This window comes from Colobus angolensis, unplaced genomic scaffold (genome assembly GCF_000951035.1).
Source record: "Colobus angolensis palliatus isolate OR3802 unplaced genomic scaffold, Cang.pa_1.0 Scaffold137, whole genome shotgun sequence".
Taxonomy (NCBI): Eukaryota; Metazoa; Chordata; class Mammalia; order Primates; family Cercopithecidae; genus Colobus; species Colobus angolensis.
This window is the reverse complement of record NW_012114455.1, coordinates 2,060,183-2,076,532: the sequence shown is the minus strand read 5'-3', so window position 1 is coordinate 2,076,532 and position 16,350 is coordinate 2,060,183. Positions and strand designations below refer to the sequence as shown.

The following is a 16,350-nucleotide window of genomic DNA, read 5'->3' as shown; positions in this document are numbered from 1 at the left end:
TTTCTTTCTTTCTTTCTTTCTTTCTTTTTTGAGACAGAGTCTCACTCTATCACCCAGGCTGGGTGCAATGGCGCAATCTTGGCTCACCGCAACCTCTGCCTCCTGGGTTCAAGCAATTCTCCTGCCTCAACCTCCAGTAACTGGGATTACAGGCACCTGCCACCACACCCGGCTAGTTTTTTTGTATTTTTAGTGATCCAGCGGCAGTCTTGTACCCAAATCCATCTGAAACTGGAGGGATCTCAGGCATGAAAACAAAGAAAAGTGAGCATTTTGTAGCACTACTGGGGGAAAACTATTATTTGTAGTAATTCCCAGTGTCTGGCAAAATCCTGCTAGAAGAATGCCCGGGGTGGAGTGGGCAGGGCAGTTATACCTTTTCACAAGGCGGCAGTGCAGGGAGGGTGGGGTTGGCCCAGATATGGAGCAGCTGTGGTCACTCTTAACCTGTGCGTACGGGGGCTGACACCCAGGCTGCACCAGCTGAAACTGTCATCCTGTAAACTAAGGTATTATTAGAGTATTATTGCCACTACACACTTTTCCAAGCATTCAGTTCATTCGCTTTCTGAAAGATTCACAAAAAAATTGCAAGAACTCACGAATAGAACTGATACCTATGCCTCGCCATTCACTTTCCTCTTTAATGTTTTTAATTATAAATGTAACACGTGCTGATTGTCAAATATTCCATTCACTCTTGCACATTTTCACACCTTCTCTCCAGAAATATCTGATTCTAGGCCAGCAGTTCTCACTGGCCCCCGGGGACATTTGGCAGTGCCTGGAGACATTTTGGTTGTCATTACTTGGAGGATACTCCTGGCACCGGGTGTGCAGGGACCAGGGTGCTGCTGACATCCTGCAGTGCCTGGGACAGCCCCACAGCCAGGAATGGGTCAGTCCAGCATGACAATAGCACCGAGTTTGAGAAACTCAGTCCCTCTCATCAGCCCTGAACCAGAGTGTGCGAGGCGCTTACACGATGAGGTGCAGACAGTGTATGTGGCCGGCTCTGAGAACTGTTAACCAGCAGCCCTGTAAACTAAAGTAGACAAAGGTGACCGCAGACACAGCTCTGTAGGCACATTTCGCACACAGACATTCAACGTCACACAGGTAGACGCATTCATGGGGCTGCTGTCCTCACTCACACCCACCCAGGCAGCCGCAGTCCCAGGGGACACTTGTGTGGAGGCGCAGGGCGCCGGCCAGCAGGGCGCCCACTTTGCCCAGAAAGATGCTCCCCAGGCCCCCTTCTGGGATGGAAAGACCCTCTGAGGATGCCCCGGAGTACGTGTGTGTGCTTGTGCTTGTGGGTTGTGTACATATGTGGTGTGGGTGTGTCGTGTATGTGTGTCAGAGCATATGTGAACATGTATATCTGTCGGTGGTGTGTGTACTTGTGTGTGTGAGCACATGGTGTTGTGTATGTCATAGTGTGTACCTGTATGTACACATGATGGTGTGTGCATGGCGAATGTGTACATGTGTTGCAGTGTGTGTTGTGGTACACACATGCGTGTAAGCATGCTTGTGTGGTGTATTGTGGCATATGGTGTGTGCATCTTGGTGTGTGTGTGCGTGTGTGCATGTATTTGGGGGAGTGTCTGTGCGTTGCATGTAGATGTGGTGTCATGTCTGCCATGTGTATGTACATGTCTGTATCATGTTTTTAGTGTGAAGTGTGATGTGCATGTATTGTGATGTGTGTATGCATGTTGTGGCATGTGTGCGATGTGATGTGTTGTGTGTGATTTGGTGTGTGCATGTGCTGTGATGCATGTTTATGTGTGTTGTGGTACATGTACTTGCGTGTGCATGTTTGTGGTGCGTGTGCACAAACCTGTGTGTAAACACGTTGGTGGTATGTGTATGTTGTGATGTGTGTGTTATGGTGGGTGCACATTTGTGGTGTGTGTGCAAAGCTGTGTGTACACATTTGTGGGGTGTGTGGTATGTATATAAATGTGCTGACCATGTGTGCGGTGCTGTGCATAGACATGTGTTTGTGTGTTCTGTGTGCACATGTGTACACGCATGTTTGTGCTGTGTGGGATGTTGTGCATGTACATGTGTGGTGATGTGTGTTGTGTGTGCACCTGCATGTGTGCATATTTGTGGTGTGTGGCGTGTGTGCCTGCATACATACCCGAGTGTACATGTGTTAGTGTGTGGCAGTGAGCATGAACATGAGCAGAGCAGTGGCACTGTGAGTCTGGTGTGGGCGTGTCCTGGGTCCCTCTGGTGGAGTCTGCTCCTGATTCTGCGCCCCTGGACAGGCCTGGTCCTGGAAGGAGAACGTTCTGGAGTCGGGGACATCGGGGCGCTACACGGTGGAGACCATCAGCACCGAGGAGGGCGTCATCTCCACCCTGACCATCAGCAACATCGTGCGGGCCGACTTCCAGACCATCTACAACTGCACAGCCTGGAACAGCTTTGGCTCCGACACTGAGATCATCCGGCTCAAGGAGCAAGGTGAGAGCTGCCAGGGCCGTGAGGGAACGATGAACGATGGAACCAGAGGGGCCCTCTCCTCGCCTAGGGCAGGGCCCGGGTGGCTGCAAGGTAGGCCGGGGCCCAAGGACAAGCCACAGTGCTCCTCCTGGCTGACCACACAGCCTAGCCAGCCAGAAGGCTCCTCAGCCAGGCTCTCGCTGAAGCAAGGGCCACCAGCCTCCACCAGGAACCAAGAAAGGGAAGAACACAGCTCAGAGTGGCAGCCCTTGAGGGCAATACTTCAGTAGGAAGTGACCACAGCAGTGAGCAGGCGGGTGGCAATGACAAGCTGCCCAGCAGCCTCCAGAGGCCCTGGCTTCTGTGCCCTGCCCTCCGCCGTGGGCCCTGGTCTGACACCAGAGTGCCCTTTGGGAGGTGTCATACCTGGGTGGAGCGTGGGATATACTGGCATGGGTGTGCTAGGAACCTGGCCCAGCCACAGTTAAGATGACAAGCCCATCCAGTTACTCAGACAGAAGTCCCACAGAGGGCACCCACTCCAAAGCTAAGGGGTTGGGCTTGTTTATCCAGATCCCTAGGGTCGGGGGCTGGGCTCACACCACCTGCAGACCCAGGAGGCACAGGGACCCCTGTGCCCCAAAGGCAGCGCTGGGCAAAGCAGCCCGGTGGGGAGGAAGAAGCCTCACCCCACTGAGCCCCCGTGCGCTGACGTCCAAGCTCCTGGTCAAAGATGCTCAGATCTCCAGCGTCTGCTCAGAGTTCTCAGGCACAGACAGCAGGATGGGGAGCCTTGGAGGGGCGGCTCCGGAAGCTCCACCACAGCCAGCAGCAAGATGGGTTCTGAGAGGGGTGGTCAATCTTGCCCTTTTGCCAGCAGGGGCTAAGCCATGGTGGACCAGGGATTCGTGCTCAGCTGGGCCTGGGCCTTTGGATGGGCCTCGGGCACCCAGGAGGCCTCAGTCCTGTCAGTCTCTGACATCCTCTTAGGTAAAGGCCCATTCGCAGGCTGTCAGGCCCAGCAAGAGATTCTAGGCCAAGTGGGTGGTCTCAGTAGGGTCCCCAGGCCTCCGTGGACCACACCAGGATCACACCTATGGGTCAAATCACACAGTATCTCCCAACACCTCTTCCCTAATAGGTGCTGCTTTGCATAATGCTTTGCACATAATTTGCATAATATCATCCACACATCATCCCAAACCTTCCTGGTCCCCTGTTGCCTACCCTCCGTGTCTTCTCCTTGGTGCCCCCACCCCATGCCCTCCCCCAAGTGTCTCACCCCAACCTTCCCAGACCCCTCTGAGACGTGATTTCTCTCTCTGGTCCCTAGCCGCTGCAGAGTCTCTAAGTCAGTCTGAGTGAACTCCAAGTTCAACTGGGCTAGCCTGGATCTGTTGGGGGTCCCAGAGGCATGACTGGGAAAGGAACCCCTCACCCACCCCCCCTCAAGCAGCTAATCCCCAGTCCCACCCCACCCTGGCCAGCCAGGCCCTGGCTGTAGACGCTTGCTTTATTTCCAAACAGGTTCGGAAATGAAGTCGGGAGCCGGGCTGGAAGCAGGTACGGAAGGAGATGATGAGAATGGCCCTGGGCAGGGGGTGGAGGAAGGGACTTCTTGGCTAGCTGGGGAGGGAACCCAGCAGGGGGTAGGGAGGCCTGTGCTGGCCAGTACTGTCTCTGCCCTCCCCCGTCCTGAGGGTTTAGTGTAGTCAGAGCAGCGGGGCGGGGGTTCCCAGCCATCTTGGGCTTAGGGACCCCAGAGACCTGTCTCCTGCCTGCCGCTGGAACCCACAACTCTTTCCGCTCTGGGACACTGACTCTCGCTCTTCCCTCCTCCATTCCTTCCATCCTTTCTCTTCGGGAGCCCTGACTCCTGGCCTCTGGGGCCAGCTGGTCCCTGTCCTGACTGCCTTCTGCTTCCAGGCTCTCTCCGACCCTTCCTACTTCTCCACATCATCACCAGCTTGGCCACTGCTTCCCAGGACTCCGGGGGCCCCAGCCCCTGCTGTGGCTTGTGCATCCATGTGCTGTTTGCCACCCCTCCCTACTCCTGCAGTCCCCGTGGAAGTGTCATCTCACCCCAGGCTGAGGCTGCAGGGCAGCGCCTCCCTCCCCAGGCACACACAGCAAAGCAGTCATCATGCCCCCTGGGTGGAGTTGCTCTCAACCCCACCTCCAAGCACAAAAACAGAGAAGAGAATCAGGACCAGCAAGCCAGGCTCTATGGCCATGCTGAAGACTTGAGTGTTCCTCCACCCTGGGCCTCCTGCCACAGTGGTCCCTGGCCCGTGTTACCTCCTCAAGTTCCACGTAGGATCCTCGTGCCCCTGCCTCTGCCCCTCCTGGCAGACATGCCCCTATCAGCGCACCAACCCAGGGCGCAGGTTGCTCACAGAGGCCCCTGCAGCCCACGCTGGGGCAACCCAGAGAGCTGCCAGCCTCCCGCTGCGTTCTCCCCAGGCCCATGCTAATGCTGAGGGTGGTGTCTCCTGTCTCCGTGTCTCCTGTGTCTGCGGACACTCATCCAGAGCTCCCCAACACCCTCTCCCCTCGGTGGCTGACTCCTGGTGCCTGGCACACCTCCTTGGATGGAGGGGAGGCTGAGCGGGGATAGCCCCTCCCTCTGGTCCCTCTCCAGGAGCCATGCAGGGAACGCTCTGTGCAGAGAGGAGGGGCCCGCATGGCACCCTAGGCCAAAGCTGAGGAAGCCAGGCAAGGAGGAAACACACACAGGCAGGCTGGGGACTGGAAAGGGATGCCACCCCGGGGCACTCACCCCCACAGGACCCCCTGCTCTCCCCTGTCCACCTGCCTGGGGCCCGTTGTCCAGCTAAGAGGGCGCCCCGCCCCCAGCCGTCAGCTGCATGTGGAAACATGGGCTGGGGATCCCAGGATCGGAAGGCACCTTCAGTGCCGCTGCCCAGCTCTCCAGGCTGCAGACAAGGCCCTGAGGCCCAGAGGTGTTAAGGAGCCTTCCATGGGCACATGCTTTGGCTCTGAGTTCTGCTGAGACAAGCCCTGTGTTTTTCCAAGGAAACTTACCAGGAATTTGAGGAGAAACCAACCCAAATCCATCCAATTCCAAAGCAGAGAGTCAATGAGCTGCCAAAGCCGCTTCCCTTTCCTCACGGAACTGAAACCTAGAGACATTGTCATCTATTGGGCAAGGCAAGCTCAGCTGAGTCCCAGCCCCTTCTCTCAGTCTGACTCTTGAACCAACTTGGGCACCTCGCGTTTCAACCCCTAAGTGTCTACCACTCCACTTCCTCTTGGTCCCCTGCCCGTCACCCCTGCAGTTGTCCTGGCCACTAACTGGTAGGTAACGAATGGCTTCATGTGCAAGTTCTGGGGTGGCAAAGGGATGCGCCAGCTTAACTAACAACACTGCCAGCCAGGGGTGCCAGCTTCCTCTGGCCGGAGGGCAAATGGCTGCCCCCCTACCCCCACCCCTCAATACCTCCTCCCAGCAGCATCTTCAGAGGCCAGGGTTTGAGGTCTTTCTCCTCTCTTTAAAGAAAAAGACAACAAAAGGCTTGTTGGGTTGTAACCCAGAACGGATACCTAGTTGTCCCCAGTCGCCCACACTGACGAACGCAGGGTAGGCTGGGGAGGCGCTCAGTCTTTAAAAGGAACTTTCCTGGCCTTTAAGACTGTGAACTGCTGATCAGGCACAGTGGCTCACGCCTGTAATCTCAGCACTTTTGGAGGTTGAGGCGGGCAGATCACCTGAGGTCAGGAGTTTGGGACCAGCCTGGCCAATATGGTGAAACCCCATCTCTACTAAGAATACAAAAACTAGGCCGGGCGCGGTGGCTCAAGCCTGTAATCCCAGCACTTTGGGAGGCCGAGACGGGTGGATCACGAGGTCAGGAGATCGAGACCATCCTGGCTAATATGGTGAAACCCCGTCTCTACTAAAAAATGCAAAAACTAGCCGGGCGAGGTGGCGGGCGCCTGTGGTCCCAGCTACTTGGGAGGCTGAGGCAGGAGAATGGCGTAAACCCGGAGGGCGGAGCTTGCAGTGAGCTGAGATCCGGTCACTGCACTCCAGTCCGGGCGACAGAGCGAGACTCCGCCTCAAAAAAAAAAAAAAGAATACAAAAACTAGCCAGGCATGGTGGCATGTGCCTGTAATCCCAGCTATTCGAGAGGCTGAGTCAGGAGAATCACTTGAACCCAGGAGGCAGAGGTTGCAGTGAGCTGAGATCATGCCACTGCACTCCAGCCTGGGTGTCACAGCCAGACTCCGTCCCAAAAATAAAAGACTGTGAACTGCTGGTGACCCCTTCCCAGGTAACAACAACAGCAAACACCAAACAGGGCTGGGTGCCAGACTCTGCTCCGAGGCCTCTGCCCACACTCACCCAGCTCAAGCCCATAACAGCTCTCAGAGGGGCGGTAGCATTATCCCCCACTCTACAGATATAAGACAGGCAAAGTCAGCTGCTCAGAAGAAGGGATGGAGCCAGGACTCGGAGCAGCGGCAGCCTGGGCGGTACCGAGCATAGGAGATGTGGAGGATCTCACATGTCACTCTGTGGGTGGAGCTGGACAGGGTGGGAGTGGGGTGAGCGGAGGGGCGAGGGCAGTGACAGGAGACCTAGATTGACCCTGGCTGTGCAGCTCCTGTGTGTCCCTGGCCAAATCACTTGACTTCTCTGGACCTCAGTGAGAGCCCCAAGCTCTCCCTGCCCCAGCATTCTCTAGTTCTATTCCTGATGGACTCCTCATGGCCCCAGATCGTGTGCTCAGGCCCCACTTGCAGCCCTAGAAGGGCCAGAGCTGTCTGGAAGATCACCCCCAACTCCATCCTTACCCTCGCTGTCTCTACCCCCACTCGGCTTGGGCAGGAGACAGGCTGCAGAGACTCAGCAGGGGTGAGGGCTTGCCTACCCAGTGTGTGGGCCTCTCTTGTTGGGAGGGGTGCAAGGATGCTCAGAGGGGAGGCCTCCAGGGAGAAGCTGCAGACCTGGAGATGGAGGGAAAGGGGCCTCTCTCCTTCAAGAGGTTGCAGTGGAGAAGCTGTAACCCTGCTCCCTGGCCCCTGAGACTTGGACACCTGAGGGCCACAACTGATGCCCAGCAGACCTGCGGGGAAGCTGCTTAGACCTGGAAACACTAAGGGCCGAATGTCCTCTGTATTCACCCGAGAAAGGGAAGGGAAGGGAAGGAGAGAACATACTGAACAAACAAGGGCAGTGACCATAGTCGTTTTTCAAAAATAGCCAAGGCCTATGACTCACTGGCCAAAGTGTGATAGAGCATTCCTGTTTAATGCCAGAGAGAGCTCCATCGTGCCAGCCTCACCCTTCATCTCTGGTCCTCCTGTCCCCTGGCCCTCCCTTCTCCGTGTCTGCCTGCCTCGCTCTCCTTCCTCTGCCCTTTGCCCCAGTTCCCCCGCCCTCTCCCCCACCCACCAAGCCCCCGTGTCCTCCACCCTGGTCTTTGCAGTCCCAGCTAGAGCTGACCCCGGTTGGACTCGGCCTGTGCCTGCCCAGGCCCGACTGAGGCATTTCCTAGCAGGGCCCCATGTGGCAGGGGCTGCGCCCACAGTAACGGGGTGAGATCTTGGGGGGATAGTAGGCCATTCCCCATCCCTCGTCAGCTGTGCCCGCTTCTCTCCCACAGAGTCTGTGCCGATGGCTGTCATCATTGGGGTGGCCGTAGGAGCTGGCGTGGCTTTCCTCGTCCTTATGGCAACCATCGTGGCCTTCTGCTGTGCCCGTTCCCAGAGAAGTACGGGAGGGAGATCCGGGATCTCAGGGAGGGGGACAGAGAAAAAGGCCAGGCTTAGGCTGCCCCGGAGAGCAAGTAAGCAGGAGTGCAATGAACAGGGTTCCTAACAGTGCTGTGAGCTCCTGGGGCAGGGATTGGGTCTGATGTATCGGTGTATGTGAGCCTGGGCAACATGGCGTCTGGCAGAGTGGGCAGTAGGCTGAGGTTGACCTGGACTAGACTGAGCTTCATCTGCAGGGCAGCCAGCATTTTGGATTGAACACATAGCTCTTTCGATCAGGAACTGTACAGAAAGATAGGGGGAAAAGTGGTTTGTGGTTTGATCCTTGCTCTACAAGAGCTGTTAGTCTAGGAAGACCCCAGCTATACAACAAAATAAAAATAAACTAAAGAGCTGCTAGTCTCACCAGAAAAATCGGGTCACTCACACAGCTGTGGGGAGTGGATGGGGAAGCGATAAAGGAGATGCTTTGAGCAAACTTTTAAAGGTCTTCAGTGATTGCCGATAAAATTCTAGTGTTTGTGCATGCTTGAAGAATTGCATGCACCCAGGAGATATGTGTGAGAGAGTGGATGGCAGAGAACAGGTGAAGACAATGGAGACACAGTGTTCCAGTCCCACCCTGGGCCAGCCACAGCCATTCCAGGCCTTGGTTTCCTCATTTATAATGAGGATATAACCCTGATGACCCCATCTGGCACTAACATTGTATAAGTGTAATGCACAAAATGAATCACCGGAATGGTCTCCTCCTCTTCCACTCAGCAGCCTGCACATGTCTGAAGAAAGCTGTTCCCCTTGCGTTTTCTGCACTCCGAGCTAAGCAGCCTTGGCTCTCATGACCACCCCAGCAATAATGTGGTCTCAGGACCTCTATCACCACCCTCTCAGTGGAAATTATAGGGGAGCATATAAATATATACACATACATATACACACACACATATATATGCATATATATATATGTTTTTTTTATATAGAGTCTCTCTCTTTTGGCCATGTTGGAGTGCAGTGACATGATCTCAGCTCACTGCAACCTCCGCCTCCCAGGTTCAAGGGATTCTCGTGCCTCAGCCTCCTGAGTCACTGGGATTACAGGCGTGTGCCACCATGCCTGGCTATTTTTTAAATTTTTTGCAGAGACAGGGTTTCACCATGTTGCCCAGGCTGGTCTCGAACTCCTGGCCTCAAGTGGTCTGCCTGCCTCAGCCTCCCAAAGTGCTGGGATTACAGGCATGAGCCACAGCGCCAGCTCCTCAAGAATTTCCCTTTTTTTTTTTTTTTTTCTCTTTTGAGACGGAGTCTTGCCCTGTTGCCCAGGCTGGAGTGCAGTGGCACAATCTCAGCTTACTGCAACCCCCGCCTCCCGGGTTCATTCAAGTGATTCTCATGCTCAGCCTCCCCAGTAGCTGGCATTACAGGCGCCCACCAGCACGCCCAGCTACTTTTTGGATTTTTAATAGAGACAGGGTTTCACCATGTTGGTCAGGCTGGTGTCAAACTCCTGACCTCGTGATCTGCCCACGTTGGCCTCCCAAAGTGCTGGGATTACAGGCGTGAGCCACCGCACCCAGCCAAGAATTTTCTAACAGAGTTCTCCAACTAGAAACAGGCTGCCTCCTGCAGAAGTAGCAGTAAAGCTTCCATCACGGAGGCGTCGACAGAGAAGTCGCCCAGTGCCTCAGGGGTGTTTCTCTTTAGATGGGGGTTGGCCATGGGCAATTTAAGGTCCTTTCCAACACTGAGATTTGTGGTTCTATGAATGGAGGGATTGGAGTCTGCCTGGTAGAGTAAGTCAGAGAAGAATTCTAGAAGGAAGTGAGAATTCAGTAGGATGAAAAGGACCTAGCTCAGTAAGGTGGACAAGTGGTTGAAGACAATCTTTCAAGCCAAGGGTGCATGGCTGAGGGGCATGTGACAGGAGCCAGGCCGCCCATGGGGTCAGCCTTCTCTGAGGCCCAAATGTCCACAGTATCTCCATATGAAGGTTCTGTTGGTGGGGGGCCAGTGAAGCTGCTGAGTTCAGGGGCTGAAGGGGAAATGCAGAGGGTGGCAGAGCGGAGGCAGGGGACTGCAAGGGAGCTTGACATCTCAAAAGTAAGAACTAAATCTATCATCTATACTTTACTATTTTATCTCCAGATCTCAAAGGTGTTGTGTCAGCCAAAAATGATATCCGAGTGGAAATTGTCCACAAGGAACCGGCCTCTGGTCGGGAGGCTGAGGAGCACTCCACCATCAAGCAGCTAATGGTAAGAATGCGATTACGCCCCATCCTATCCCGTGACCCCATTCCCAGAAGGTCTTGGGACTAGAGGCTTCTCAATGACCTAGATGCTTCCAAAAAGCAAAGCAGCGGTCAAGATGCCCTCCGCCCAACCCACAATAGGTGAGGCACACACTGTCAGCCAACAAATGTGATTGTGTGCCTGCTATACTGTGCTTGTGTTCTGGGAGACTCAAAGGCATCTAAGATGCAGTGCAGGCCAGGTGCAGTGGCTCACGCCTGTAATCCCAACACTTTGGGAGACCGAATTGGGAGGATCACTTGAGGTTAGGAGTTCAAGACCAGCCTGGCCAACATTGTGAAACCGCATCTCTACTAAAAATACAAAAATTAGCTGGGTGTGGTGGCGGGCGCCTGTAATCCCAGCTACTCGGGAGGCTGAGGCAGGAGAATTGCTTGAACCCGGGAGGTGGAGGTTGCAGTGAGTTGAGCTCAGGCCACTGCACCCCAGCCTGCGTGAGAGCGAGACTCCATCTCAAAACCACAACAATGAAAAAGTTGCAGTCCAGCCTTCAGAGAGCCTGGCTCTTCCATAAGGAGAAAAGACATACACATAAATTCCCACAATATGCTGTTATATAACATATAATCCCCCACCCCACCCTCTGCACACACACACACATAGCTATTATAGATATTCAATACAAGTCCTCTCCCTCATCCGCCACACCCCACCAAAACAAAGTCTGCACGAAACACAGGTTCCTCCTTGAGGACTGGACTGCAAGTGAACTCATCCCTTCTCCAGCCACATTAAGCCTGCTCCTCCTCTTCTGAATCCCCATTTATGGGCCATCGTCTACCCAGTTGTCCAAGCAGAAACCAAGACAACCATGCTAGAAGTTTCTGGTTGCCTTGGTTGTAACATGTTGGAGTGGAGGCGGCAAAGCAAGGGATACAGTAGATGGGCTTTTTGGTGCCTCAGGGTCCTCATCCATGAAATGGGTCTGAAAGCCACAGTATACAGGGCTGTGGTGAGGGTGAAGTGGGCAAAACTCAGAAGGGCTTGAAGCCCATGGAACACAATAAGTGGTCAACAAATATTAGCTATTTATGTTGCTAGAGGGTGAGCAGCTGCTGCTGTGTTAATCCCGGGGTCTTCGGAGCCTTACACAGACCCTGGTAGAGGCTCACAGACGTTTACCGAATCAAACTGACTTTTCCCTTGGCTACGCTTTCTCTCTCCAATTGATTTTCAGGTCCTGTCAATTCCACTTCAAAAAGTGTCTCAACTGTGTGCCCCACCTGTCCTCCACCATCACTTCTTTACTTCCGGCCTCGTCCTTCCTCCCCTGAATGATTACATCCTCCCAGTTGGTCTCAGCCTTCTAGTCTTTTGTCTCTTTTCTCAATCCACCCTCAAGAGCCTTGAGAAAAGAGTCTTTCTAAAATGCAAATCTGGTCCTGTTACTTGCCCACTTAAAATTCCTCGGTGGCTCCCCACATCTGATGGACAAAGTCCAACTTCCTGGTGTGTCATCAGGGCTCCTCAGTGCCAGGCAGCCACCAACCTCTCCAGCTCCATTTTCCGGCCAAGTGCATCTGGCCTTCCAGACATGCCAAAGAGCTTGATTCCTGGCCTTCGAGTCTTCTGGACTTCAAAGGCCTGTGCACCGGCTGTTCCCTCTGCCTGCTAATTTTGTCTGTGGAATTTCACATTCTCCTATAACCATCAACTCCAAGATGTTCCGGCCTTGTCCTCCCCACCCCTGGCAGAGCTGTGTACCTTCTGCTCTCCCAAAACACTTTGTATGTGCCTCCTTTATAGTGCATTCCCCCAATTCCATGTTAGCTTCCCCAGTTATCCCAGAGTTCCTCGAGGGCAAAGGTCATGTTCGAGTCTACGCTCATCTATTTCCCCTGGGGCCTGACACAGGGCCTGACACAGTGGAGTGCTTAATTTTACGAGGGAGGGAACCACAGCCTAGACCTCAGAAGGGATGATGTCTCTATACTTAAGCTGAATCAGGTGTGTCCTTCATCCCAAATGGGACCTTGAATTCTCTCCCACTGGGACATTCTGTTTGCCTCAGACTGTCTCCACATCCCTTAGTCCAAACCCACAGGCAAGAGTGGGGGCCGGGCCGCTCAGTGTCAGGTGGGAGCAGAAGGGACTTGCTGAGGGCTCAGGGCTAAGCCACCCCTTGAGGAGATCGTCATTCTCCCATTCCTTTCACCTCCTGGCCCCAAGACAGACCCATCTGCAAGGAGAGGCAGACTTAGAAATTGAATCTGATGGGAAAGAAGGTCTCCAATCCAGACAGTGTCAGAGCATTTACTGGAAAAATGAACCACGTGGTCTCCTTAGTGAGGAGGCAGCAGGGTGGCAGCACCTTGGCTGATTCCACGGGGCTCCGAAAAGAAACGAGGAAAGCAAGTTGCAAGAGAGAAGAAACATCCCGGCCCAGAAAGTAGGAGGGAACCTACTACCTATACCGTGCAGCTAGCAGAGAGACGCATGGCAAGCCTCTCGTGTGTCCCAGGTTAAGCATCACTGTGGTTATTCAGGTTAATTCATAGGCCCACTGCGTGTGGAGTATGCTTTTTCATCTTATGTCTAATAATTATGTTAATTTTTAGTAATTTAGAGCTAAGCCACTTTGCCTATTCATTCAACATATACACACCATCTGAAGCAGCTCTATTGTGTACTGTGCTAGGCACTGTGCTAGGCATTGGCAAATCAAATAATTAAGAGATTCCATCCCAAAAGCATGCAAGGTCAGTGATCACAACATGCAAAGCACTGAACCAGGTGTGGGGGTACCCAGAAACAAGCAGGAAGTGATCTTTGCCCTCAGGCTGTTTGGCATCTCTAAGGAAGATAACTTTTCATTAGAATAACAGATGTGGCCCGTGTCGCCAGCATCTCACAGATGGTTATTCCTTGTGACTCCTTAAGGCCTGCACTAGGCCTGCATGCTGGATAAGAAACTGCCCTAAGGAGCCTGGCCATGCCCAGTGGTTGACATTCTGAAATTATTTATCTGCAAGTCCATCTCCCTGATGAGCAGAGCTGTATCTTAATGTACGTTCATCTGTGGATCCCTGGTCCTTAGCAGAGCACCTGGGCGGCATTTTACAACAAACGTTCAGTGAATGGAATTGAATCAGGCATGTGAGATCTCTGGTGATGCCCTCGCCCAAGCGAGGAAAGTATGGCCTCGGATACCTGCCCCTCGCCTCCCCTAACTGCCCCCACCTCACCGACCCACCCATCCCCCTCAACTGCTTCCCTGTCTCCTAGGATGGGGGTCCAGGAACTCCTCCTGAGTCTTTCACATGGTCCAGGCAGTGAGGGGTTGTGGGGCTTATATAGGGCAATCTTTTGAGTTTCTGATCTCATCTTTTCCTTGGGGGAAGTGGAGGGTTAGCCACTTCCTATCCACTGAGCAACGTTTTTTGGGTCGCAGATGGACCGGGGTGAATTCCAGCAAGACTCAGTCCTGAAACAGCTGGAGGTCCTCAAAGAAGAGGAGAAAGAGTTTCAGAACCTGAAGGTAAGAAGGGCCCCAGGTTATAAAACACAGCCGTGGAATCTGGTCTTAAGCTCTGATGGTCCAAACCCCAAATCTATACAACAAATGACAGCAAGTCGAGAAGAGAAGGCCAGAGGCCAGCTTGGTGGCCGGTACCCGTCCCTGCCTAAGGCACCTGCTCTCCCCACCCCAACGCTGAGGAGGCTGAGAGAGCTAATGCTGAGACTCCCCAGTTCTCTTCCACAGCCTCCTCACATGTAGATTCAAAATGAAGCATCCATGTTCTGAATAAAAACAATTAAAAAGTCCGACTTTCAAATGACTGCATCGCCCTGACATAAACCCACTCAAGAGCCTCTGCTTCCCTCCTTTGGCCCTCACCCTTGCCGGCCCTCCCCTCCTGGGGTCCGCAGTTCCCCTTCTGCCGTCTCCTGTTCAGTGTCCTTCTGCCCCTGCACCCTCCCTGCAGCTGTTCACCCCCGAGTTTGCTCCCTACCAGGTCACTCCCTTCCTCCTGTTTTCCCTCTTCCCTCCCCGCATAAGAGGACGGGCTCAGCCTGAAAACCCCAGCCACGTCCAGTGGAGGCTCCACCAGGTGATGCTCCTCTTTCTCTCGCCCACCCAGGACCCCACCAATGGCTACTACAGCGTCAACACCTTCAAAGAGCACCACTCAACCCCAACCATCTCCCTCTCCAGCTGCCAGCCCGACCTGCGTCCTGCGGGCAAGCAGCGTGTGCCCACCGGCATGTCCTTCACCAACATCTACAGCACCCTGAGCGGCCAGGGCCGCCTCTACGACTACGGGCAGCGGTTCGTGCTGGGGATGGGCAGCTCGTCCATCGAGCTTTGTGAGCGGGAGTTCCAGAGAGGCTCCCTCAGCGACAGCAGCTCCTTCCTGGACACGCAGTGTGACAGCAGCGTCAGCAGCAGCGGCAAGCAGGACGGCTATGTGCAGTTCGACAAGGCCAGCAAGGCTTCTGCCTCCTCCTCCCACCACTCCCAGTCCTCGTCCCAGAACTCTGACCCCAGTCGACCCCTGCAGCGGCGGATGCAGACTCACGTCTAAGGATCACACACCGCGGGTGGGATGGGCCAGGGAAGAGGGCAGGGCAGGTTCCGGTTGTCCAGGGACGCGGGGTACTTTGCAGAGGACCCCAGAACTGGCCACCTCCAGGACAGCCTCCCAGCACCTCTGCCACCGCCTTCCTTCGAAGCTCTGATCAAGCACAAATCTGGGTCCCCAGGTGCGGTGTGCCAGAGGTGGGCGGGTGGGGAGACAGACAGAGGCCGCGGCCGGGTGCGCTGTGCTCAGTGCTGGACACCGTGTCCCCGGCCCTTTCCTGGAGGCCCCTCTACCACCTGCTCTGCCCACAAGCACAAGTGGCAGCTATAACTTTGCTTTCACGAAACTGCGGTCCACTCTCTGGTCTGTCCGTGGGCTCTACCCCTCGCTGACCACAAGCCCTCCCTACCCCTGTGCCTGTGCTCCCACACAGCCCTGGGGAGAAGGGGATGAGGTCTTCCCAGCACTGAGCTGCCCCAGAAAGCCCCGCTCCCCACTGCTGCTCAGAGCCCATACCCTGGAGGCTGAGAAGCCAGAAATGGCCTTGGCTAAAGGAGCCTCTCTCTCACCAGGATGGCCGGGAGCACACCCCCAATTTGTTTGGTGTTTTGTGTCCATACTCTTGCAGTTCTGTCCTTGGACTTGATGCCTCTGAACTCTGCGGTGGGACCAGCCCCATCAGAGCCTGGTGCACTGGGGGGAGGGAGGGAGGAGGGAGCCTGTGCTTACGGAGCACCTCACCTGGCGTGCCCCTCCTGGGCTGTGTGACCCCAGCCTCCCCACCCACCTCCTGCTTTGTGTACTCCTCCCCTCCCCCTCAGCACAATCGGAGTTAATATGAGAAGTGCGGGAGCTTCTCTGGTCGGGCTTCTCTGAACGGTTATGGAGAGAGTGCTTCCTGCGAGGTGTGGCATTTGAAGGGGCTGGAGGGCAGGCCTTTAAGATGGCAAGACTGCCCTTCTCAGCTGATAAACACAAGAACGACGATCCTGTCTTCAGTAAGGCTCCACGAGAAGAGAGGAAGTATATCTACACCTCACCCCTCCCAGTCCCCACCTGAGAATAAATGTTAGGGACAGTACTCCAACATGTTTGTTCTGTTCTTTTGTTCCTACAAAGCACCACAGGAAGAACCCAAGCGCTCACGGAATGCGTTGGGAACCCAAGGTTCTCTGCCCTCCTTTGATTCAATCTTCCTAGACAATGAAGGCAGTTGACAGGTCTGGTTGCGGTGGCAATAAAACCTACAGGGGCAGTTGACAGGTCTGGTTGTGGTGGCAATAAAACCTACAGGCTGACTCCTCTCCTTTGCAGGTAG

The 16,350-nt window shown here is 54.6% G+C and overlaps 1 protein-coding gene across 1 annotated transcript in view; it reads left to right on the top strand.

Moving 5' to 3' along the window:
* The window catches only part of LOC105506484 (kin of IRRE-like protein 3), a 39,717-nt gene extending 23,607 nt beyond the window's left edge, over positions 1-16,110 (top strand). The window contains exons 7-12 of the mRNA XM_011934648.1: positions 2,283-2,481; positions 3,988-4,023; positions 8,092-8,199; positions 10,343-10,452; positions 13,901-13,987; positions 14,592-16,110. Of these exons, the coding sequence (XP_011790038.1) occupies positions 2,283-2,481; positions 3,988-4,023; positions 8,092-8,199; positions 10,343-10,452; positions 13,901-13,987; positions 14,592-15,035 (984 nt within the window). The 3' untranslated portion in view covers positions 15,036-16,110. The remainder of the gene's footprint in view (positions 1-2,282; positions 2,482-3,987; positions 4,024-8,091; positions 8,200-10,342; positions 10,453-13,900; positions 13,988-14,591) is intronic.
* The last annotated feature ends 240 nt before the right edge of the window (positions 16,111-16,350 follow it).